The 26,004-nt window shown below is 45.0% G+C and overlaps 1 protein-coding gene across 2 annotated transcripts in view; it reads left to right on the forward strand.

The window, feature by feature from the left end:
* LOC126243886 (putative inorganic phosphate cotransporter) overlaps positions 1-26,004 on the forward strand; it is a 110,457-nt gene that overhangs the window by 63,979 nt on the left and 20,474 nt on the right. For both annotated transcript variants that reach the window (XM_049948197.1, XM_049948196.1), the window contains 4 exons: positions 1,969-2,192; positions 2,277-2,426; positions 15,876-16,008; positions 23,619-23,863. In XM_049948197.1, the coding sequence (XP_049804154.1) occupies positions 1,969-2,192; positions 2,277-2,426; positions 15,876-16,008; positions 23,619-23,863 (752 nt within the window). The remainder of the gene's footprint in view (positions 1-1,968; positions 2,193-2,276; positions 2,427-15,875; positions 16,009-23,618; positions 23,864-26,004) is intronic.

A 26,004-nucleotide genomic window follows, 5' to 3' on the forward strand; every position in this document is an offset into this window, starting at 1 on the left:
CATTAGAAAAAATAATGGTGAAAAATTCTATGTGTCGATGGAATATTCGATACAAAGTTGCTACAACCATTATTAAGATGAATACTGTCCTGATACCAAAGCGAAGCCTGTGTCTTTTGATAAGTACCATCGCATTTTCATTCAATATTTCATTCAAATTGCCAAAATCAGATACTTGCCCAACATGCGATTCAAATTAAATTCAACGACCCGGAAAAATTAAGAGAAATAAATATACAGAAGGAATTACATCTCATAAGAGCCCATCCAGGTCAAGATAATATAAAAGTGCAAACAGAGACGGCAGTTTCTGCTAAAGACATTCATTTAATAACCTTCGATCTACAACAGGCATTGCCCACTCTTATACTCTCTACAGGTCCAATATTCTATAAGAGGAAACTGTAGACATATAACTTCAGCATTCCTCCCTGTAATTCGTCACCAGGTCATTTCTTTCTTTGGGGTGAAACGGTAGCATCAAGGGGTTCAGAGGAAATAGGCAGCTGCTTACGGAAGTGTTTTGAAGAGCACAATACATGAGGGATTAAGTTGATTGCAATTTCAGACAACCGCTCAAGTCAAAACAAAAAGTGCAACATTGCGTTTGTTTGAATGTTGCTTATAGCAAAAGGAAGATTCTCCACCACTGAGCACCACTTCCCATTTCCTGGACATCTCATGGTGCCAAGCGATTGCTGTTGTGGCCCAGTATGTTCCCCTACATGTGCAGTTTGTATATGCCTCTCAAGATTGGGTGGACACCTTGAAGAAGTGTGACCAAAAGCGACCATTTTGTGTCCATGTTATGTCATCAGAAGATTTTGTATGCATCAGTGACATGAGATCTACATTTATTCAAAAGAATATCTCAGTAGAAGGGCACAACGCGTTATTATGAGACGCTGTATGGCTCCTCCTCGATGCAGATGAGCCAGGAATCTTGTTCGTATCAAATAAATTGCATGGGGAAAACTGACATAAAGTCAGTTTACACAAACGAGGTTGTCCTACAATCTTAGAAGGAACCAGTCTTCAAAAGAAGTGTTCTGGGTCAGTTCCAGTTGGCTCGAAGAAGGAACAGAACCTCATATCTGAACGGAACTGGATACCACCTATTTATAACAAATTCTACAAAGCAATAAAAATTAAGAAGACATCTACAAATGAGGGTGAGTAAGTAGTTGCATCTGCAGACGAAATGTAAGAATTTTCAGCTGTGATGTGTTTGTTGCAGGAAAACAATGGCATGCCACATAATATGTTTGCCACAGCTAGGGGAAGATAGAATTCAGGACATTATTAACTCAAAGCTGGTACTTTTTCCCTTGATATGTGTGCTTAAGATGTTGTACAGTGCCCGCATCTCGTGGTCGTGCGGTAGCTTTCTCGCTTCCCACGCCCAGGTTCCCGGGTTCGATTCCCGGCGGGGTCAGGGATTTTCTCTGCCTCGTGATGGCTGGGTGTTGTGTGCTGTCCTTAGGTTAGTTAGGTTTAAGTAGTTCTAAGTTCTAGGGGACTGATGACCATAGATGTTAAGTCCCATAGTGCTCAGAGCCATTTGAACCATTTTTGTTGTACAGTGACTACCAGTTGCACTAATAATAAAATGTTAATAATTTATGCATGAAATATTTTTTTAAACTTTTTCAATTGCATATCTCAATTCATAGCTAATGTAGGTTACCATTATATTTTCCCATACCCATCAATTATAGAGTTCTATTTTCTTGAGTGTCTCAGGCATTGTACTTTTAATTTGGGAAGTACGGTATGCTTTGCGAATAAGAAACTATTGAGAAACAACGTGGTTGAATATATATAGCTTTGCAAGCAGTTCGTTTCGACGGCATCGTGATTTGAATAAACATTAATCTGTTTAATGCATTTACTTTTGACCGAGGAACGATCAGCTATTCCCTTTCAAAATGAAGCTATAATGATATTGTTTTCTCAACGTTTCTGTAGGTGATCAACTGGGCACAGTAGTAGCAATGATGATATCAGGAGCATTAGCTCAGAGTGCTCTTGGGTGGCCATCTATATTCTACTTCTTTGGTGGACTTTCCATCCTTTGGGGAGTGATATTATTCTGGTTTGGAGGGAATACCCCTTCTGGACATAAGCATATTTCTAGTGCAGAACTTATTTATATTGAAGAATCTTGGAAGGACGTCTCTCGTGAACGAAAGGTAGGATACAACTTATTTCTTACGATGTACGTACTTTTATTGAATATGTTATTACTGAAGCTGTTTTACGTATGTTGTTTACAGAAGTTTCCAACGCCGTGGATATCAATTTTCACATCACTGCCCGTATTTGCTTGTATAGTAGCCACTTTGTCGCTGTGCTGGGGATACTACACACTCCTGACAGAGATACCAACGTATTTGAGTAATGTTCTTGGATTTGACATTGCATCTGTAAGTAAAATAGGTTACATCATCAACTGTACTTGGGTGTAAAATATGTGACGGAAGTTGTTAACTAGGGAACTGATTATAGAGAGTTTTCTCCACCCTTTGATCCATTTCACATATCAGTACTCTGAGGTGCTTTAGACTTTGCTCGTAACTTTATAAATGAGTCTGGAAAAATTATGGATGCTGTGTAAATTATCTAAACTGTTACCGATAATCAAAGACTGAATCATTATGAAATCAATCCGGCCCACCAACGTTTGCAGCTCCAGATCTCCAGCTTACGTTCGTCTAACGATGCAGTGAAATAAACATGTCCTAGATATAAACAAAGTTGCACGCCTTTTTGAGAGAGAAAGCCAGTTTAAGAAATTTCAAAAAGTTATAATTTCTAATTCTAGGGTCGTATATTTGTTTGTGGATGTAGCGCACGGTAATTATGCGAAGTCCTCAGCATTCCAGTCGGACAGCAGAATTTCCCAGTTTCATACTCCAAGTACCAAGAGATGATGAATATGACATACTGTTTCGTCACAATTGTATCGGTTGTGTTGACTGGCTCCAAATGAGATGTACACTGAGATGACAAGAGTCATCGGATAGCCTTTGCTAACGTAAAAGGTACGAAAAGGTCCTAACAATGGGCAAGTCTTGCTTTTGGATCAAGCTCCCAGAGTTAAAGACTAGTAGATTCTCTTGTAACATATGATGATGAAACGTATTCAGAAGTCTACTGGCAATAGCGATTTAGTATCTTGTAGGAGTAGTCATAGCTGGATGCTGTGGTAATAGTGCATACTTTGCAGAATTTAATTTACGAACCTACAGGAACGAATAGTAATTTGTCCCTAGCGCTTCCTCAGTTGAAATATGATTTCCCTTTACAGTGCAACGAGCTGTGAGAGCTTCAAACAAGTTAACGAAGTAGGGTTGAGGTTGGTATGCTAAGCTGGATGCCTCCATTTGCATATAGCCATTTACGATATGGGATCACTTTCATCAGCTGCTTTGGGCTTGATGTGTGTGTTTCATGTGACATCATGAGAATTTTTTTGACATTTACTGTGAGAGAGTTACTTGAGCTATAATCAGAACGCAGAACGATTTATGATCGTGCTTTTAGGAACATAAGAGGCCACACTAGCGCAATAACCCGTGGGTGCGGCAAGATGAGGAATAGATTGTAGCTACAGCACCGATCGGAGGAAATGCGTAAATCTGAAAATATGTCAGCTACTGCTGAGAACTCACTGACTCGACGAGTCGGTTGCTGTCCCTCCTCGAGCATAGAAATGAGGTCCTATGGGCCAGATGGACACAGGAAACGGTGTTCAAGTTCGGCAGTATATCACTTTCTCAAAACAGACAAATGAAATCTGTAGGTATTGGCCAAGCTCTTTTCGGGCACGGAAATACTTTGTGTGGGTGCTGAGTTTTATCACCAGTATCCGGCATCTGAAGATGACTTCAGGTTCAGCACGAAACGCTTTACTTGGCCGTGGCAGCTACCAGTGTTGATGGTTGATAGGCAGTCTGGTTCCTCACAGTACAGTGCACGACGACAGAGGACGATGATGTTATTAATCGAAGCCTTATAGACCAAATAACAAGTGATGATAATTAATGGTCATTATGAGGCTCATTGAACTGAGCATAAACCATATTATTTGGTCAGAGCTGCGTTTTTGTTCTGCTGATATTTCTAATTGCCAACGGTGTTACCATAGTGCTAACACCAGTTCCTGGCAGATCACAGGAGTTAAACACTGTCGGGCTTGGCTAGCACATGGCATGGTCACGTCTTGGTCTGCCGAGTGCTGTTGGCAAGCGGGGTGCACTCACCCCTTGTGATTCCAGTTGAGGAGCTACTTGATTGACAAGTAGCGTCACTGGTCATGAAAACTGGCAACGGCCTGGAAATAGACCGCATGCACCTCCGTATCCGGTGATGCCTAAAGGCTGAGGATGACACGGCGGCCTATTCGGTCGGTGTTTCTTTGTTTTTGAAATTTCTGATGACAAATTGGCTCTGAGCACTATGGGACTTAACATCTGAGGTCATCAGTCCTCTAGAACTTAGAACTACTTAAACCTAACTAACCTAAAGACATCACACACATCCATGCCCGAGGCAGGACTCGAACCTGCGACCGTAGCAGTCGCGCGGGTCCGGACTGAAGCGCCTAGAACAGCTCGTCCACTGCGGCCGGCTTCTGATGACATTGCAGGGCGGTACGTGTGTGTGTGGGGGGGGGGGGGGAATTAATCGATGTGTGTTTCTGTTTCAGTAGTATGAATTTGTTAGTTTGCAAAAGGCAATCAAATTGGACTAAAGCTGTTAGTAATACATCTCACGAAAGGCAAGGTGAGACTGGTAAACCTTATCTATACAATTTCGTTGTTACAGAAGTTTTGCGATTTGATCTCAGTGCGTCGATAACTTATCACATAATGGCATAATTGTGTCGTGTAGTAAAGCCGTATCCCGTATCAAACTGCGACTGTGTTGACATTTGCATTTGTCCCTCTACTATAGCATCCAAATAAGTGCTTCAACGTATTTCGATATCTTAACGACTTTTTCATGTTTGTTCATGGTGTTGTCACTTGGGACATCACTGTTCTCCGGGTCTATACCTCATTAGGGTTCCGCACTTCCAGTAAAAAGGATGGCGAGGGGTAATACCTGCAGGTAAGTAAATGAGTTTAAGAGCTATCTTGAAGGCATTACGAAAGGTGTCCACTATTTTGCGGGTTTTATGACGGTTTGGGGCATGTTGAATGCTTCAAGTGTTGCTATCATGGCAATACCCTATATAAGCTGGGTAAACATTCTTGAACCGTGCATTTACTTTCAAAACCTTTTCTTAAGAATTTACTTCATTTACGAACGATTCATCAAGAACATTAACACATTTAATCACACTATGTGAGCGTGGAAGTAGTTGCGAGTGGGTAACTGATGAAAACATATTAAATTTCCTTCAACAAATGGAAATTTTATTTCTAAAAGCCCTCTTTTTTAAACAGATTTAAAATTATAATCAGAAAGCACCCTCAAAACATCAAGTTACAATTTTTTTCAGAGGCAGAAAGAACAGATATTGACAGTATGAGCTTTCGGGCTGAGAACCTTGCCGCTGCCTTTTGACACGGCCATAGTCACGACTGCTCACAACAACCTCTGAAAGACTACACTGGTGCAAATCTGCAATACACCAGATTACTTTAAATTAAAAATTTTAACAACTCACACAAGCACATAAACTATGCACCCCGTAGGAGGGATAGAAATGGTAAAAAACATTAACATTAAAAAAATTAACTTGCCACCGAAGGTGCAACTTGGATAAAAAAAAGCTCTTATTGTGGGAGGGTGGCAACTTTATATACTAAAATGACCATTTAAATAAAAAGCCATGAAATGCAGTCTTACATAAAATATACAACATGCTCTACATTACACATATACCGCCTCTCAAGATGGTAGGTAAGATAAAAACATATTTCAGGAATTCGGCCGTTACGCTTCAAGCAATAAATTCGTTAATACAGAATCCGACAAACATGACAGTGGCAGCTATTAACGTACGGCAGACCTACAGACAGACAGACAGACACCAACTGCCCAACAAATGCGGACGGGAGACAGACGAGCAAGCTGGGGACGAGAGACTGACGAAGAAAACAAGTAGAATTTAACAAGTAAATGAAGCAACATATGACGAATCACTTAACTTATAATAATCTGCGATGTCTGGCGAAGACCTGGCGCAGCACCTCCAAAACGCTCACCCGAACCGTCCGCTGCCAGCCGCTTCAACGGACGCAGGAAGGCGCGCCGATCTCCCGTCTCACGGCGTCGCAGCTCGCGTCGGCCAGACCGATGTCGTGGGTTGACTCCTGTTGCTGTCGTGTCGGCCGCGAAGCCACTACCACTCGCTATACGGCGCGGGCCACTGGACTGGCGTGGCGACCTCACATGCGCCGACGCTCAAGACGGACAAGTCATCTTGTGTCCCAGTGCGCGACCGACCAACCGATCGATCCAACCGCCAATGACCATTGCCCGAACAAACTCGAGCAGACTGGCGGCCGAACACGTACTAGCACTCCGGACGACAGACAGACACTGACTGCCCCACGCTGACCCGGCTGACCAACTGACCAGACACTCACTCCGACTGACCAACCGCCGAGCTGATAGCGCCCCTTAAATGCATGTGAACAGGCAACCTTTCCCCTTTCCCACCAGAGGGAGACACCAAAGCTGCGACTGCCACAGCGGCGCCACCGCCAGAAACGGAGGGCGACTGCTTCACACAACGCGCTGCGGCGCGATCTTCAAAACAGCAATTTTTTACCACGCCTTATTTCTCCTAAATTTCGTTGTCGGTTTCTTTTTAGTGAATTTATTTGTTGAAACAATAAAAAACTATGAATTTGATGATCATCACTCTACTCTTGATACCATTACGTCATGTGAAAATGAATGCGAGAGAGTGTTCTCCATGATGAAAACAGTCGATAGACTACTGATAGATAATTTTTTGGCATTAATCTGCATACCAAAAGTTTTTCACTCCTGGTTACCTGCAGTTACACAGTTAAGCGTCACTCTTTCAGGGGTGGAACTACGAGTGACCAACTGTGCGACACTGCCAAGGGTTGAGCACAGCTGGGCCGCTTCTGCGTCGAAGTGGCGTTACCAACTGTGCTATACGGTCTCTGCAAATGTAGACCGATAGCTGGCCTGTTTATTTGTCGATTACAGGAGAGTCTCCTTCCGGAATCAGGGGCGCGTCCGGGACTGAAGGGAATTTGGGACTTGTGCTGTTTGAGGCTTTCCCGGGCTGCATCTGCTTGATAGGTTCCCGGGAATTACGCCGGATAATATTGTAGAAACCGCACAATATTTCAGCGAGACAACTGCCCGGCATCTTCAGGTGCCACTGTCGCCTCGCTGAGAAGCTCGCCAATTTATATGCTGGCTTTCTAGAACAGCGCAGGCGCCAGCGGGGCATAACGTCATCGAAGACCAATCGTAGACAGCGTCGAATACCAGAGCCCTCTGCTGGAGAAATGGGTCGCGGTCTGCGGAAGCGCGCCGCGGCCGGGAGCGACGGACCCCGTTCGCGCGCGCGAGGTGTTGGCCCGCGATTTAAGCATCTGCGCTAAGGCTTCCCATCCGCTTTGATTCGGTGCGGTTGCTAATCTGCGGCTGACGATTCCTTAGTGCCGCCAAGGCTGGCTCGCAGGCTTTGCTCAGGTGAAGCCCCGGGTCTCTGTTTATTAGATCACTGCTTATACGTATTTCGACCGCCTCTTTGATGATGGAGTCCCAGTATGTGGAAGCATGCGAGAGGATCTCGGTTTCTTCATCATTCATGCCGTGACCCGTAACAAGGCAGTGTTCAGCAACCGCAGATTTCTCTGGCTGACCCAACCTCGTGTGACGTTGATGTTCGTCGCATCTGTCTTTGACCGTACGACACGTCTGGCCAATATAAGGCTTCCCACATTGGCACGGGATTTTATATATTCCTGGTCTCCTCAGGCCGAGGTTGTCTTTAACAGAGCCCAGCATTGATTGCACTCGTGTTGGAGGCCGGAAAACACATGTAATCCGGTATTTCTAGAAAATTCTGCCCATCTTAAACGACACGCCATTTATCGCCGTGCTCGAGTGAACAAATATCCGGAAGGTTCGGACATTTCAATTGGAACTACGTTGTGGTAGGTGGATGGAGGTGGCGGCTGAGCAGGTGCTGAACTGGGTGTCGCTGGCAGAGGTTCCTCTGAGTGTCCGTCGGAAATAAAGCGTGGTTATTATCAAACTTACGCTGCTTGAGAGGGCTCCCTTCAAAAACGAGTAATTGAAGGACAATGAAAGTCTGTGAAAACATTTGTAAGGCCATGCGGGAGAGAAATAATGAAAAACCAATTTAAAAAAAACACATATTAATTTCTTCATGACAGGGTGGCATCTGTTAAATGCGTATCAGTCTTACATCCCGTTTGCAAACATTGCACAGTGCGACGACCATCTGCATTCACGATAGTTTGGAACCTCCCTAGAGACCGCTCTACTGCTGCCCGAAAAATCTGATGTGGAATGCTGACTACCTTCCTCGCTATGCTCGTCTTCAACTTCCAGCGCGGGTTAGTGACCCTTTGATAAACCCTGTCTTTCAGGAAACCACACAACCAGAAATCAAACGGTTTCTGATCTAGTCATCTTGATAGCCATGCAGTCTGGAACGATCGACTTATGATGAGGCTTTCCCCAGATGTGTGGTGAACAAACGACCTCACGAGCAATGTGTCAACACCCTTGAAGAACAGCACCACTATTACTGTTATTTTGATAGTGTTACGAGTAAAATTGTTGTTCACCTGTCCAGGCCCATATGGACTGCCTGCAACTGGAATGCACACTGGTGCTTGTGTTTCAACCCTACGTCGCCGAACCAGCACCGGCGCCTGACTGCAAGTCGTGAAACTGACACTGCCGACAGCGCAGAACCTTCAGCTCATAGTCTGAAAATCATTCCTACAAAACTGGGTGCCCATATGGTAACTACTTTTCTGCCTACAGTGGTTCAAGTAGCAGAAGTTTTGATTATAACCACCCTGTATGGCCGTACTGGGTGAGAGAGCACTGTTTGGTTCTCCGACTTGCTCACGTAATGAAATCTGACGGAGGCGGAACTGTTCGATGAAGTTGTGGGGCTGTTGTCGTCTGAAAGCTGCTCACTTGGTGTAATTAAATTGGCGGAGAGGGAGGAGAGGGGGGAGAGGGGGGAGAGGTGGTGGGGTGGGGGGGACTGCATGTGGCATCTCTTAAAGCCCTTCGTCTACAACGTACGCAGTGTTGTAGCACTACAGCCTTGAAGAATTAAAAAGTGTGAGAGCTGCGGTGTAATACTCGATATGGTTGTGCAACAACTCTAGAGATGTAAAAATGTCTACTTGATGGCGTGATGGGCTGGTGCTGCTGGAATGAGTCGTTGTTTTGAGTACCCCAGTGTTTATGCGAACTCTTGCAGTGTGTGGGAGGAGGGTGTCGTCGCTTCTTGGTTCTTTGTAAGGTCGGCGGGAACGCGAATTTGTTGTTCATACACTAAATGACTCGGTGCCAGGTTAATATCTGTTTCTGTAGCCCTCCTTAAACCCAGTAATACGAGACAAAATGTGTCGATGCAGCTACTTTCGTGGCTCATGAGCGCTGCTTAGAGTGTTCGATGCAGTCATACCATGATCCTTTTACTCACAGGAGATGTCGCATGAGTTTTATGATCTCGATAAATAGCGAGCAGTCAAATTGTCGAATATGATCACTGTGGCCGGAACTCCGAATTTGCCGACACACGTGTGGACAAATTCTTTACATCCCGGGGCCCTCACTGTTCTTTTGTGTCTTCGTGTGCGGTGCATACGAGGCCACGATTTACTGCGGCCCATTCTTCTCCTCTGGGCTGCATTAACAACTCCCTTTCCTGTGCACCTCCCACCCTGCCCTCAATCCTTCAGCTCTGCCCCTCCTCCTCTCTCGGGGTCCTTGCTTACATTGGCCCACCTAATCTGCTTATGGTTTAGTTCTTCATGTTTTCTTCTCTTTTTCATCTTCCCTTTTCGGCGTTTTTGGTCCCCCTCTGGATTCGTATCTCCACATCTACATTTTGTCTCCATAACATGGGCTAATTGGCTAAATTTTGTCTTAGCAGTGTTGGCCAACTGGGAAGAATATCTTACAGTGTGTCTTCGGCGCATGAACTTACTACCTGGTCCATCTTTTCCTCGCCTCTGTTCCCCTTCGACGGTATATAGCCAGTATGGTAGCCAATCCGTGTGGTGGGGTCGTTATGTGCCGTTTTGGTTGGGCCCATAGACAACACAGGGATCACATTTCTGATACCTGAGCTGCTACCTCCCCGTGTATGCCTAGGAGTGGATGCTTGTCATTGTGGAACATTGGAATTCCTTGCAACAACTGCTGTCCCAGTCACCTCTTACTATGGTTGGGTGCTATCCATGTGGAGAACCCCTGATTGGAGTCGCTGGAACATGTTGGACTGTTTGCTTACTAAATGCATTAAGCTCCAAAAATCAGGCCGTCCTCCTAACACCATCTATTTAGTTTGGAATGGATCCTGCAGCCCTGTGGTCTTCCCTTCCCTGGCTACCTCGTGGAAGGACGACTAGGCTTGCTGGCTGGGGTGAAACCCTTTCCCCATTACCTGAGCTGCACCAGAACTGGCAGGCTAACGTCCACCGCCACTAGGACGTTATTTTTCTTGGAAACTATCGAAGACAAGTTGGTGAAGTGGACTGAGTTAGATTCGGTCGAATTTGCTGTTGATCAGAACTTCCTCTCCAACCAAATCTGCCGCCAGAATGAGATTTTCACTCTGCAGCAGAGTGTGCGCTGATATGAAACTTCCTGGCAGATTAAAACTGTGTGCCGGACCAAGACTCGAACTCGGGACCTTTGCCTTTCGCGGGCAAGTGCTCTACCATCTGAGCTACCCAAGCACGACTCACGGCCCGTCCTCACAGCTTTACTGGCGGAAGATTTAACTAAGACATTTGATTGTGTTGATCACAAAGTATTGCTCCAGAAGTTGGACCATTACGGAATATGGGGAGTAGCTCACAATTGGTTCACCTCTTCCTTTAGCAACAGACAGCAAAAGGTCATTATTCTCAATGTTGAGAATGGCTGTGATGTGGGGTACGGTCAAGTGGGGGGGGGGGGGGGGTGCCCCAGGGATCAGTGTTGGGGCCACTCCTGTTCCTTATTTATATAAATGATATGCCCTCTGGTATTATGGGTAACTCTAAAATTTTTCTGTTTGCTGATGACACTAGCTTCGTAGTAAAGGATGCTGTGTGCAACATTGTATATAAATGATATGCCCTCTGGTATTACGGGTAACTCTAAAATATTTCTGTTTGCTGATGACACTAGCTTGGGAGTAAAGGATGTTGTGTGCAACATTGGCTCGGTTTCAAATAGAGCAGTACATGACCTAAGTTCATGGCTTGTAGAGAATAAACTAAGGCTAAATCACAGTAAGACACAGTTTTTACAGTTTCTAACACACAATTCAACAAAACCTGACGTTTTAATAGCACACACCTGGCATATGATTAGTGAATCTGGACAGTTCAAATTTCTAAGGGTTCCGATAGTAAGCTGTTGTGGAAAGCTCACGTTTAGGATCTTGTTCAAAGACTTGCTACTGCTATTTTTACTATTCGAACGGTATCTGAAGTGAGTGATCGTTCGACTTGAAAATAGGTCTACTTTGCTTATTTTCATTCGCTTATGTCATATGGTATTATATTTTGGGGTAACTCTTCCCATTCTAAAGGGATATTTTTGGCTCAGAAACGGGCGGTTCGAACAATAAGGTGAGTAAGTTCACGAATCTCCTGTCGATCCCTGTTCACGAGTCTGGGTATTTTGACATTGGCCTCTCAATATATTTATTCCTTATTGTCATTTCTTGTTAACAGTATTGTCTTATTCCCAAGAATAAGCAGCTTTCACTCAGTTAATACTCGGCTGAAATCAAACCTGCATTTGGATCGGGCTTCCTTAACCCTTGTGCAGAAACGTGTCCAGTATACTGCTGTATCCACTTTCAATAATCTACCACCCAAATTCAAAAATCTTTGCAGTAATCTACTCGCTTTCAAATCGAAACTGAAGAATTTCCTCAAGAGTGACTCCTTCTAGTCTGTCGAAGAGTTCCTTGAAATATTAAGCTGATTCTTGTTGTGTTGTTGACTACGTTTACTTAAACTTATGGATTGACTTTTTCTTGTTCCTAAGTATTTATTTTTATCTGTTATTACTTTTATTTTGTAATTTCATGTACTGACACGTTACATGACCTTGGATTTTTGCTCCTCAATTTGGTCCTTGGGAACTTGACGTGTGAATAAATAAATAAATGCACCTGTAAAGTCCAGAATATTTGACATGGTGTAACGATACGGGACAGTCCCAACATTTAAGGTCCTAAAAAACCATTTTAACTTGGATAATATATTATTTATTGTAATTCTGTCACTGTTTCGTTTTATTAAACTGGCGACTAGTTTCGAACTGCAAAGTTCATTTTCAAGGCAATTTTATTAAAACTGCATTAATATTGCTTGGTTAGGCGACAGCCAATTTGCGCATGGGTAATGCACACATGATACACAGTAACATGGAAGCCAGACCAGTTTTACTACGTAGACGTCATGAAGACGTCGACATTACGAAACTCGTCTGTCGTCTGTCTTCCGTGTCACTGTGTATCATGTGTGTAATACCTTTGTGTGTAGTGATTGTCGCTTAACCATGCACTATTAGTGCAGCTTTAATATACTTGACTTTAAAATGAACTTGATGGTTGGAAACTAGATCCCGTTTTTAGTGAAACGGAACTGTGACGGAATTACAGTAAAGAACTATGTAATATTTGCGATTAATTTGTAGGCCAGTGACGACCTATTCGTCTCCCTAGAAAGTAGATTTTGACCTAGCTATGAGTGACAAAGGCGAAGACTGGGAGTACTTAAGTATGTGGTCTAAAATATTAGCCTACTGAAAGATTACAGATAAGACAATTGCCTGAGACATGATTACCATTGTTTGTGGTCTTTACAAGATCTTATTCGGCATAGTTACGGCACAGTGAAATGTAATTTTTGGACGCGACTCAATTATTTAAAACAAAAGTTTTTCAATAATAATGCAGTTTCGCTCGTTAACAATACTTCACCTTCGCCTACCAAAGGAGCACTCCCTCATGAGAGTATAACATACTATCCACAAATCAAGATTGTATTCTGTCCATCGTAACAGTATCTGAGATTCCATACAGTGATCGCAAACATTGGAGGGAAGTTCCTAGGCTTCCAGGGGCGGTATCCAGCTTAGACTAAACGACCAGCAGATGGATATTTTAGAACTTCTTTCAAAAATTTCGCAAATATAATGTGTTGATCAAGATGCCGAAAGTATGTAGCTCCATCATAAACACAGGATTAGTCATATGCGATGCAGACCCATTTACATTATACACTCCTGGAAATTGAAATAAGAACACCGTGAATTCATTGTCCCAGGAAGGGGAAACTTTATTGACACATTCCTGGGGTCAGATACATCACATGATCACACTGACAGAACCACAGGCACATAGACACAGGCAACAGAGCATGCACAATGTCGGCACTAGTACAGTGTATATCCACCTTTCGCAGCAATGCAGGCTGCTATTCTCCCATGGAGACGATCGTAGAGATGCTGGATGTAGTCCTGTGGAACAGCTTGCCATGCCATTTCCACCTGGCGCCTCAGTTGGACCAGCGTTCGTGCTGGACGTGCAGACCGCATGAGACGACGCTTCATCCAGTCCCAAACATGCTCAATGGGGGACAGATCCGGAGATCTTGCTGGCCAGGGTAGTTGACTTACACCTTCTAGAGCACGTTGGGTGGCACGGGATACATGCGGACGTGCATTGTCCTGTTGGAACAGCAAGTTCCCTTGCCGGTCTAGGAATGGTAGAACGATGGGTTCGATGACGGTTTGGATGTACCGTGCACTATTCAGTGTCCCCTCGACGATCACCAGTGGTGTACGGCCAGTGTAGGAGATCGCTCCCCACACCATGATGCCGGGTGTTGGCCCTGTGTGCCTCGGTCGTATGCAGTCCTGATTGTGGCGCTCACCTGCACGGCGCCAAACACGCATACGACCATCATTGGCACCAAGGCAGAAGCGAATCTCATCGCTGAAGACGACACGTCTCCATTCGTCCCTCCATTCACGCCTGTCGCGACACCACTGGAGGCGGGCTGCACGATGTTGGGGCGTGAGCGGAAGACGGCCTAACGGTGTGCGGGACCGTAGCCCAGCTTCATGGAGACGGTTGCGAATGGTCCTCGCCGATACCCCAGGAGCAACAGTGTCCCTAATTTGCTGGGAAGTGGCGGTGCGGTCCCCTACGGCACTGCGTAGGATCGTACGGTCTTGGCGTGCATCCGTGCGTCGCTGCGGTCCGGTCCCAGGTCGACGGGCACGTGCACCTTCCGCCGACCACTGGCGACAACATCGATGTACTGTGGAGACCTCACGCACCACGTGTTGAGCAATTCGGCGGTACGTCCACCCGGCCTCCCGCATGTCCACTATACGCCCTCGCTCAAAGTCCGTCAACTGCACATACGGTTCACGTCCAGGCTGTCGCGGCATGCTACCAGTGTTAAAGACTGCGATGGAGCTCCGTATGCCACGGCAAACTGGCTGACACTGACGGCGGCGGTGCACAAATGCTGCGCAGCTAGCGCCATTCGACGGCCAACACCGCGGTTCCTGGTGTGTCCGCTGTGCCGTGCGTGTGATCATTGCTTGTACAGCCCTCTCGCAGTGTCCGGAGGAAGTATGGTGGGTCTGACACACCGGTGTCAATGTGTTCTTTTTTCCATTTCCAGGAGTGTAGATTTATCCAGTATGCAAGCGCTGTTCGGGGCAAAGACTAGGCCATCAGTGAGGCTGGTGACTACCTCATCCCACACGTATGAGCAACAGGAAAGCATAGAAGAGGTTACGTGTAGCTTGTCTAACGTGGAGAGATAAATCTCTCCACAATGAATACCATGAATTCCTTAGAGACTGATTGAGAAACTGACGTAACTTCAGTTCACAAGTGAATAATTCGGCCAGTAGGGATCACACATTGTACAAATCCGTCAGCAACACGGCCTCCATGTGGTTGCCCTTGGCAACTGGTCAGAGATTTTGTTACTACTGTCACTTGCCTAAAGAAATTCCTTTTGAGAGAATCGACCCGCAAATAGAGTAATTATTCTTGACTAATTTCTGGGACGGTGCTTGGACCTAGTGGTGGGTACTCCTATATTTGGCTACGGTAGACTGGTTCAGGGTCGACAGATGAAGTGCCTTTCGCTATGAGTTGTTTAGTCTCTAGACACTGCTCGGACCAGTGTGAATAAAAAATGAAATAGTGTCGAATGTAAAGCAGAGCTTCACAAACGCAGTACAGAGGTGATCCCCATTCATTTATAGAGATCAATTAAGATGACTGAGTTCAGCGTGCTATTGATATCTCTTTGAGGCTCCATCAACGTTAAACTTGAACAATTGACTGCATTATTTTGTGCCTTGCGGCAATTTTCCCGCGTTCGTCAACATTTATCAGTGATGAAAATTTGGAGTATCTACTACAATGGTATTAACGATAACAGTAATAAAATGACAATAATAATAAAGAACCTGCTTTGGTTCAGTGTGATATATCGTGTAAGCATACGGTTTCTTTAGGTTTGAGTATCCTGTTATCAATACGTTTTGACTTATGAGGTAGTCTGTGGAATGCAAGAAGAAGCTCCCATTCTGCAGCTGAATATTTCTGTATGTTCTCACAGAACGGGCTACTTTCTGCACTGCCGTACGTCGTTAACTGTGCCCTGAGTCTTTCCTTCAGCTGGATCATCAACAGTGTAGAGAAGAAGGAAATATTTAGCAAGGGGACCTTGAGGAAGGTGGCCAATTCCATTGGTAAGAAAGTATGTGCAGATAAGTATGTACTGCTTTTCGTACAATACATCATGAAAATACAGGAAAAGAAAATTACCATGAAGTCGAAAAGTTTATTTATTTATTAAGCTGATATGATTAGGGCTATCAGGCCATGTCTTAAGTCGGAGCAGGGTTTCACATATAAAGTACATTTTTTACGTCATAGGTACTAAGAAATAACAATTGCAATTACGATAAACTAGTATGAAAATCGTCCGCCCCTCGTGGTCTCGCGGTAGCGTTCTCGCTTCGCGAGCACAGGGTCCCGGGTTCGATTCCCGGTGGGGTCAGGGATTTTTCCTGCCTCGAGATGACTGGGTGTTGTTGTGTCGTATTCATCATCATCACTCATCCCCATTACGGTCGGAGGAAGGCAACGGCAAACCACCTCCATTAGGACCTTGCCTAGTAAGGCGGTGCGGGTCTCTCGCATCGTTCCCCTACGCTCTGTAAAGAAGCATGGGACTTCATTTCCATTTTTTCAGTATGAAAATCAGAATGAGATTTTCACTCTGCAGCGGAGTGTTAGCTGATATGAAACTTCCTGCCAGATTAAAACTGTGTGCCCGACCGAGACTCGAACTCGGGACCTTTGCCTTTCGCGGGCAAGTGCTCTACCATCTGAGCTACCGAAGCACGACTCTCGCCCGGTCCTCACAGCTTTTAGTATGAAAATATTCCAAAAACTTAGATGTATGCGTCTGGGTGGTCGTCGACAACCACCGATATTTCGACTGGAGCACACCCTTCCATTTTCAAAGCACAAATCCACCAAGCAAACGATGAGTAAGGAAATTTAAAGAAAGTTTTTGCCAGATTGTTAGTAATGTTGGTGCTTCGACATATCATGTAGCAAAGCATTTTCTACTCTGTTGAGCTCTGTAGCAGGTTGGTGTGAGCATCACTTTAAGAACTCGACGGATTTCTTACGTCCAGTAGATGGAATGCGTTTGAATGAATCTGTTATTCAAGTAAGTTTTGATGAGCCCGCCCGGTGAGCCGTGTGGTCTGACGCACTGCTTTCCGGGAGGGAAGGCGCGACGGTCCCCGGCACGAATGCGACCGGCGGATTAGCGCCGAGGTCCGGTGTACCGACCAGCCTGTGGATGGTTTTTAAGGCGGTTTTCCATCTGCCTCGGCGAATGCGGGCTGGTTCCCCGTATTCCGCCTCAGTTACACTATGTCGGTGATTGCTGCGCAAACACTTTGTCGACGTACGCGTACAACATAATTACTCTGCCACGCAAGCATTGGGGTTACACTCGTCTGGTGTTAGACGGTCCCAGGGGGTCCACTGGGGACCGAATCGCACGATAACCCTGTGTTCGGTGTGGGGCGGCGGTAGGGTGAGTGGACTGCTGTAGCCTGTTGTAGGGTTGTGAACCACTGAGGGCTACGGCGGGGACGAAGCCTCTACGTCGTTTCTACGTACCCAGTTCGATACAAGTTTTGAAGTGGTCTCTCTCTTCATTCGTGCTCCTGTGTCGATTAGGTTTGGTGTTGAATTGACGAATCTATTTCGACAAATGTTGACTCTCACTTACGTTTTATTGAATGACCAGCAATGAGAGCAGACAGATGGCTTTGCGCTGGAAAGCCTGTTGTCACCTATTATTACCAATTTGTTTATGCAGGACTTCGAGGAACATTCCTTGGAATCGGCAGCTTTGAAACCTGCACCTTTTTTTCCGGATAATAGACGATACTTCCTTTGTTTGACCTCATGAGAGTGAAAATGAGTTTTTAGCATAACTGAATTCCATCCACCGGAATATTTGTTTGACGATGAAGGTGGAATAGGACGGATGACTTCCCTTCTTTGGCGTGTTGGTCAGGAGGAAGGCTGATTGTACGTTAGTACACGCAGTTTACAGGAGGCCTATTCACACTGACTTCTATCTACATGCTAATAGCTGACACTATCCGGCTAAGCGTGAAAGGGTGCTTCGTACCTTGGTTCATAGGGACCATTCCATCTCGGACACTGAGAGTCTGTGGGCTGAGTTAGCCCATGTTGAAGTCACTTTTCTGTGCGGCTGGTCCCGGCGGAGGTTCGAGTTCTCCCTCGGGCATGGGTGTGTGTGTTTATCCTTAGGATAATTTAGGTTAAGTAGTGTGAAAGCTTAGGGACTGATGACCTTAGCAGTCAAGTCCCATACGATTTCACACACATTTGAACGTTTTTTTGAAGTCACTTTTCGTCGGAATGCTTACAGTGAAAGACAGATCAGACGTGCGTTGCGCTGTCGACCAGCTGTTCACCGGATGAGTGATGTTAATACCGATGTGGCACAGAAGTCTACAACCTTTGTGCCTTACGCAGGAGCATTTCGAACGGGACTGGTCGTATTTTGCTAAAATATGATGTGAAATGTCTTTTCCGACTAGGATCTAAGACCAGGGTCCTTTTAGGTTCCGTAAACGATAAGGGAGGCGTCTACCGTATTCCTTGCATTTGTGACATATCATATATTGATCAGACTATTATGACTGTGGAGGACCGATGCACTGAACACAAGCGGCACACACACTTACAGCAGTCAATAAAATCTCCCTTGCAGAACACTGTCGTGACACCGGTCATCATATGGAACATAACAAAACGGAGATTCTGGCTTGCACTTCCGGCTCTTGATAAAGTATTATTAAGGAAGCAACTGAAATCAAATTAGCATGTTATCTTATAAATAGAGATGGTAGTTTTCCTTTCAATTCTGTTGGGTACCTGTCCTCTCTCTTGCCAAAAAAGAGAGGGAGGGAGTTAATGCTACCTCACCTGCTGCTGATTAATTTCACTATTGGTAACTCATGACGTCGGTCATCTGTGGACTGTGTGATGCCACTAGTGTTTACAGCGTGCGGTTCTGTGTTATCTGTCCGGTGTTTCTCTGCAGATCGCACTTCTAAATTCCTTTGCACAGCGCTTACTTGCTGCGGTTATGTCTTGAAAATGGCAGGGTGCACTCCTGTCACCAGGCTGTATTCCCGTAAGTTGTAAGAACATTGTGTACCACGGGAGAAACTTAGGTCTTACAGTATTAAAATTGTTTTAATGTCTGTAGTGACAATCTCAGTAAAAGATGCTTCTACCAAACGTATATGCACATGATGACTTAAGGAAAGATGTAAAAAATAAGTGAAATTTCAGTTAAGGAAATATTTCAAAATACGTTAGCAGTTGAAACACAAGAAAGTATAGCAAATAATGATTTTTTTTTTTTTACTTTGGGCATGTATTGCAGTACATGATTCAATTTGTAGGTGATTTTTAGGATGGAAAGTGTGTGGAATTCAATACTCAGAACTACCATAACAGCGACATCGTTCTCACTCGCCTGGGCATCGAGTTGAAGTGAGCCGGGATGATAGAGACTGGTAAGTCACTGCATGATGCTTCAGTCATCATAGTGGCTGACGAGCGGTGGTGAGCCTGCCTCTCACAAAACCAGGACCGGATGTTTTAAATGGGCGAAAGATCTGGAGCTGTCCTTGGCTCGAGAAGCAGTCGAAAAAACTTTATGGATCTGACCTTAAAACTTTTTGCAATTCAGCTGCAACCAGGAGTGATAGTGAAGTATACCCAAAGGTATTCCCATGCCATCGCGCCAGATGCTAGGCTGTATGACGATGGCGAAGGCAGTCTAGGAACCACAAACCGATACGTCCATCGTGTTGCCGTGAACAGAACTGAGGCCCTTCTTGAAGGACGACTTGGTGCCACCACTGCCGGCGCACAGTCCACACTGCTGTCGAATCAAGGGAAGCTACAACAATGGTGACCTTGCTACCGAAGGTCGTCAGGCGGTTCGTGTATTGGTCATTTTTGCCGTGTTGGTTGCTGGAGGGCTAGGGCGGATGAGCTGGGTTTTCTCCCTGGCGTGGTGACTGACAAGGCTGCAATTAAGGCCCACATGGCACCTTGGGTGGTGCTACCTTGCGCCACCAGTCGGGTCTGTAGCCAACGGATGAAGGTACGCCCTCATAGAGCACACCTGATGCCCCCTCCGCAATGAGGAACTAGGACAACCAGCCAGAGCCATCGTTTGAGATGTCGGCCATGTTACACAATGTGGGAGTCGTTAGTAACGGAGTGCCAGTTCGCAGTGGCCAGATTGTCACCCTGTCAACTGGGCGGCGACTACCCCTAAAACTGCCTCTTATCTACGAAATTCCTAGCTTGTTAGGATAAAGGGTGATCTCGACAGAAACTTCAGTGCAGTAGAGGCTCATGTCGAAGACCTCATATGTTACTCATCATTCACAGTGAGAGGAGTCTCACATACGTAGTTAGTACATACAAGTGGTAAACGTTGGGACAGCGATTAGAGGTTCATGAGATGGTACGAACTAGACTCCAAACTCTGTGTGTTTTGTGCAGCATTTGTAATTATTACAAACTATAATTTAACTGCTGTATAATATATTGAAGCTCTTTGGACTATATTGTTAGTTCTTCTGGTGCAGAATCTGCTCTGGCACGGAAGTCATGGGTTAACTGGTGGGCTACTCTTCTAAGGTGTTGGTCTACATGTGTTGTACTAATATCTGAGTTCTCATTGAGAGATGCAATGAGCACCTTCGCAGCCTACACGACTGCTTGAGACCTGCTCTATCCCTGGTTTCAGGGTAATGTGCATTCTCAGTGCCTAGAGATGTGCAATAGAGGACCTGAATCAAAATGTTACTTGTCAAACGTGGTGTGGCCAATCACTGACACTAGTTGTAATAGACTCAATTCCAAGTCCCGTCCATCAGGCACCTGACATCATGGTTTAGAATCTGTGGTTAAACTGGGCATAGCTGGATAAAACTGGTGAGCCCAAGAGTGCCTGGGCTCGAAGTGAGTAGGTGTGACCACCAATGGACTCGACCTTCTAAAAGTTACAGATTCGATCACGATGCCCATCGTACAGATACCGAATATGAGTGGTGTGCTACATGGTGCCCTATCCACATCGGCCTCTCTAGGTGCTGCTCTAGCAGCCTCTGCCCCTGGCAGTGGCAATACGCGCTCCTCATTTGAGGATCCGAACCCCAAGGAATGGGATTAATTTGGGTCCTGACCTTTCTGTGGTGGTGGAACTAGATAACTCGAATCCTTCCACACTGATGTTATCAGAGCAACAAATATGGGCACTCTACTGTATCACAGTCAGTTACAACAGTGCTGCTTTGTTATTGATGCAGCGCCATTCCGTAAGATGATACAACCGAATGTAAGTAAAGGTACTTTCTTACTGCAAGCAAACCTATTTCCTATCTTACGTGAGATGGCTGTATGACCCTCAGGGTCAAGAGAACAAGATGTCTATCTTCTCAGGTGCTGGTTGCTTGGAGGCGCTGGGATCCTGCATGGCTTTGAATATTGTCCTCCTGGAATCCATCAATTACGTTTTCGCATGACAGTTGTGGGGTTCCAACAACGCGAACAGCAATATCGCAGAACGATAAACGTCTGTCTAATTCCGACTCGAACCGTGTTCTCGCAAACGAGAGGATGATCTTATTCCTACCTGCTTTAGATTGATGTCCTGAAACATTACCATTTGCATATCCAGGGATGCAGTACCCTTCATGTACATTTCAAATATGCCGTGCGCCTTCTTCATAATGCTGCAGTTTTAATGACCAGTAGGGTATACGCAGATCAGCAGATGAGAGTGTTATACTGTGACGACGGTGTACCTTAGAAAAGCCGGCCAGTGTGGCCGAGCGGCTCTAGGCCCTTCAGTCTGGAGCCGCGCGACTGCTATGGTCGCAGGTTCGAATCCTGCCTCGGGCATGGGTGTGTGTGATGTCCTTAGGTTAGTTAGGTTTAAGTAGTTCTAAGTTCTAGGGGACTGATGGCCTCAGATGTTAAGTTCCATAGTGCAAGAGCCATTTGAACCATTTGAGCCTAAGAAAACACGATGTTTTTTGTTCTGTACTTCAGTCTTATGATGGATTTTAAAATCACATAAAGAAAATGGTGCCACAGGCCGCCATAATCAGTTTTTGCCATTTTCTACAGCTTTTGTTGTTTTTAGGTATGGGACTGTGTTTTGCACAGCATTTGTAAATATTTCTCCTTACATTCGTTAAGTGCTGCACAATATATTAAAGCTCTTTGGAATATATTGTTAATTCTGCAGGTACAGAATTTTATGGTGAGTAAATGGATCAAATGGCTCTGAGCACTATGGGACTTAACTTCTAAGGTCATCAGTCCCCTAGAACGTAGAACTACTTAAACCTCACTAACCTAAGGACATCACACACATCCATGCCCGAGGCAGGATTGGAACCTGCGACCGTAGCGGTCGCGCGGTTCCAGACTGTAGCGCCTAGAACCGCTCGGCCACCCAGGCCGGTATGGTGAGTAAAATGCTGTATATTTTTAGAGTTATTAATGTACCATATTGACAGTTAAGCCATACCTCGGCCATCGTGCATCGTCTTCCACCTCGAAACAGAAGGTCTTTTAACATGGTACATGCCATACTTGCAAATTAACTAATTTCTTTTTAGAAATCTTAAGAATTTTACCTGTCTTGAAAATGGAAGTTGGTTGCAGTTTCCCATAGCTTCTATTTCAAAATGTATTTCCTTTAACTTGTAACTCGTTTTGAGAATAATTCTGCTTAATCTGATTATTGGTGTGTGTCGGAGTAATAATGGAACAGGTAGACTGTTAAATACAACACTGAAAAGATTTTCTCGTTTGCAGCGCTTTTAAATTTCCAGCAAATATTTGTTCTTAGGTACTTAGTCCTGTTGTACCTTGCAACGTATTTTCACATTTGGACAAACCTTAATTTTCCGAAGTAATTTTTATAATTTCAGAAAAAAATGGAGCACGTACACACTGAATGTCATCTGTTAAAATGGAATAAGAAAATATATTAAAGTTCTATTATAGGGTTGGCTAGAGGCAAACGTCTGAAATGTGTTTCCAAGGTAGAACACTCTCTCCTATGTATTTAATTTTATGTGAGATGGCCGCGCGGGGTAGCCACGCGGTCTATGGCGTCTTGTCACGGTCCGTGCGGCTCCCCCCGTCGGAGGTTCGAGTCCTCCCTCGGGCATGGGCGTGTGTGTTGTCCTTAGCGTAAGTTAGGTTAAGTTAGATTAAGAAGTGGGTAGGCTCGGGGCCCGATGACCTCAGCAGTTTGGTCCCATAAGACCTTAGCACAAATTTCCAAATTTTATTTGATTTTATGCAATTTCTGTAAGCAAAAGGATGTAATAAAGTTAAAAATACTGACACCACCGAACGTAGAAGTAGATGACATCAGAAAAACAATAAAAAATGAAATAACACTTAATGAAGTATTTAAAAACATCAATAGGTGATTAGAGATAAGGCTCAGTACATATAAGACTCGGATCTCAAACTGAAACATTTCCGATCATCCAATATCCGTGAAAATGTATTGCATTATTTGCTGGAGAAGGAAGTCAGCTCGATTGTAAGTGAAGAACTCTACTTCGAGAAGTTACATCTGAGACAAATCACTTAATGCACTGCGTAATAGGCACCATTAATTTCTTTAATAAAGTCACATTTATCTTTTCTGAATTGGGAAAGTAATATTCAGTGTGTGTTCCAGGTTACTGGATCCCAGCCGCGGCTTTAGTTGCCCTCAGCTTCATCCCAGTAGAGGACCCAACGGCAGCTGTGATCTTGCTGACTGTCTCCGTTGGTTTTAATAGTATCAGCATCATGGGCTACCAGATGAACCTTATCGACATCGCACCAAACTTCTCTGGCCTGATGATGGGTGTTACTGGTAGTATCGGGACACTGATGTCCGTCGCTGCACCACTTTATGTGGGGGCTGTAGTCAAGGAGAACGTAAGTACAGAGGGATTCACGGTGTAAAATTCAGTTTCAGCTCCAATCAGTTTCTCCATTCACATATTTTTTAATCCTTTAATAGACAATATAGTTCACATCATCCTCTAGCTAGGCTCATTTGACATCTGCTTTCTTCTTCGTAGTGTGGTATCTTGTCACCAGATGGCAGTTATAAAGCAGGTTTCACGAGAACTGAAATTGGTGGATGCCACGTGCTTTTTTTCTGTTTTCTTTGTTTGATCGCGAACGAGGGATATCTTTCATGCTGTCTTTGTCAATTAACTTTTAAAAAACGTGTGATTTGTATGTAAGTAAAGAAATACACACATCGAAAAAAGTTTTGCATTACCCCAGTTCCGAGAATTAGTGAAGATAGACATTGACTCACGGGCACAGTCCCTTTGTGTGTTCAGAGATGTCACTAAACCCGCTCAAAGGTGCATGAGCAGCGCGTGTTGGACGGAGGAGGTCCGACAGCCGATCAGTTCCAGTCTTTCCACCAGGAAGGAGGTACACGGTTTGTGTTATCTGTAGTTCAACCATGCCTAGACTGTCAATACCGCGGTTCATTGCGTTCGGATTGTTACTTTGTGCCAGGAAGGGATCTCAACAAGTGAAGTGTCCAGGTGTGTCGGAGCAAACCAAAACGATGTCGTTCGAACATGGAGAGACGGGAACTGTCGATGACATGCCTCGCTCAAGCCGCCCAAGGGCTGCTACTGCAGTGGATGACCGCTACCTACAGTTTATGGCTCGGAGGAACCCTGACAGCAACGCCACCATGTTGAATAATGCTTTTCATGCAGCCACAGGACGTCGTGTTGCGACTCAAACTGTGCGCAATAGGCTGCATGATGCGCAACTTCACTCCTGACGTCCATGGCAAGATCCATCTTCGCAACCACGACACCATGCAGCGCGCTACAAATGGGCCCAACAACATGACGTATGGACCGCTCAGGATTGGCATCACGTTCTCTTCACCGATGAGTGTCACATATGCCTTGATCTAGACAATCGTCATAGACGAGTTTGGAGGCAACCCGGTCAGGCTGAACGCCTAGGCCACACTGTCCAGCGAGTGCAGCAAGGTGGAGGTTCCCTGCTGTTTTCGGGTGGAATTATTTGGGGCCGACGTGGCTGATGGTCATGGAAGGCGCCGTAAGGGCTGTACGATACGTGAATGCCATCCTCCAACCGATAGTGCAACCATTTTGGCAGCAGATTGGCGAGGCATTCGTCTTCATGGACGAAAATTTGCACCCATATCGTGCACATCATGTGAATGACTTCCTTCAGGGTAACGGTATCGTTCGAATAGAGTGGCCAGCATGTTCTCCAGACATGAACCCTATCGAATATGCCTGTGATAGATTGAAAAGGGCTGTTTATGGACGAAGTGACCCACCAACCACTCTGAGGGATCTACGTCGAATCGCCTTTGAGGAGTGGGACAATCTGGACCAAAAGTGCCTTGACGAACTTGTGGATAGTATGCCACGACGAATACAGGCATGCATCAATGCAAGATGACGTGCTGCTGGGTATTAGAGGTACCGGTGTGTATAGCAATCTGGACCACCACCTCTGAAAGTCTCGGTTTATGGTGGTAAGACATGCAATGTGTGGTTTTCATGAGCAATAAAAAGGGCAAAAATTATGTTTATGTTGATCTCTAATCCAATGTTCTGTACAGGTTCCGGAACTCTCGGAACCGAAGTGATGCAAAACCTTTTTTGATGTGCGTATTTTATGGAATGGTCGCACTCAACTGCTTACAGGCGACATCGTGCATTTTTCTATAAAAATAAAGAGAAACTTATACGACGTGTTAAAAAGGTGTCACATATTCCTACAGGTCAAAACTAGAAGAAAAGTTACCGTAAGGATATGCCTAGAAACCAATATCTGGTGAGAAATGTGCCATTTTACTCGTGACGAGTAATATTGTAGTATGAGGCAGGATTCATAGGAGAGGGCATAGGAAATCACCATAACTCGAGCAACTCGAGCAATCATGCAGGTGATCGCTTTAATATCAATTGATGTGCGCGAGTTGTTCGTGAGGGCACTGAGAGTTAATGCACTTTTCAGCTAACAGGCAATGGCGGCTCGTGAATATACACTCCTGGAAATTG

Source organism: Schistocerca nitens, chromosome 1, assembly GCF_023898315.1.
Source record: "Schistocerca nitens isolate TAMUIC-IGC-003100 chromosome 1, iqSchNite1.1, whole genome shotgun sequence".
Classification (NCBI taxonomy): Eukaryota; Metazoa; Arthropoda; class Insecta; order Orthoptera; family Acrididae; genus Schistocerca; species Schistocerca nitens.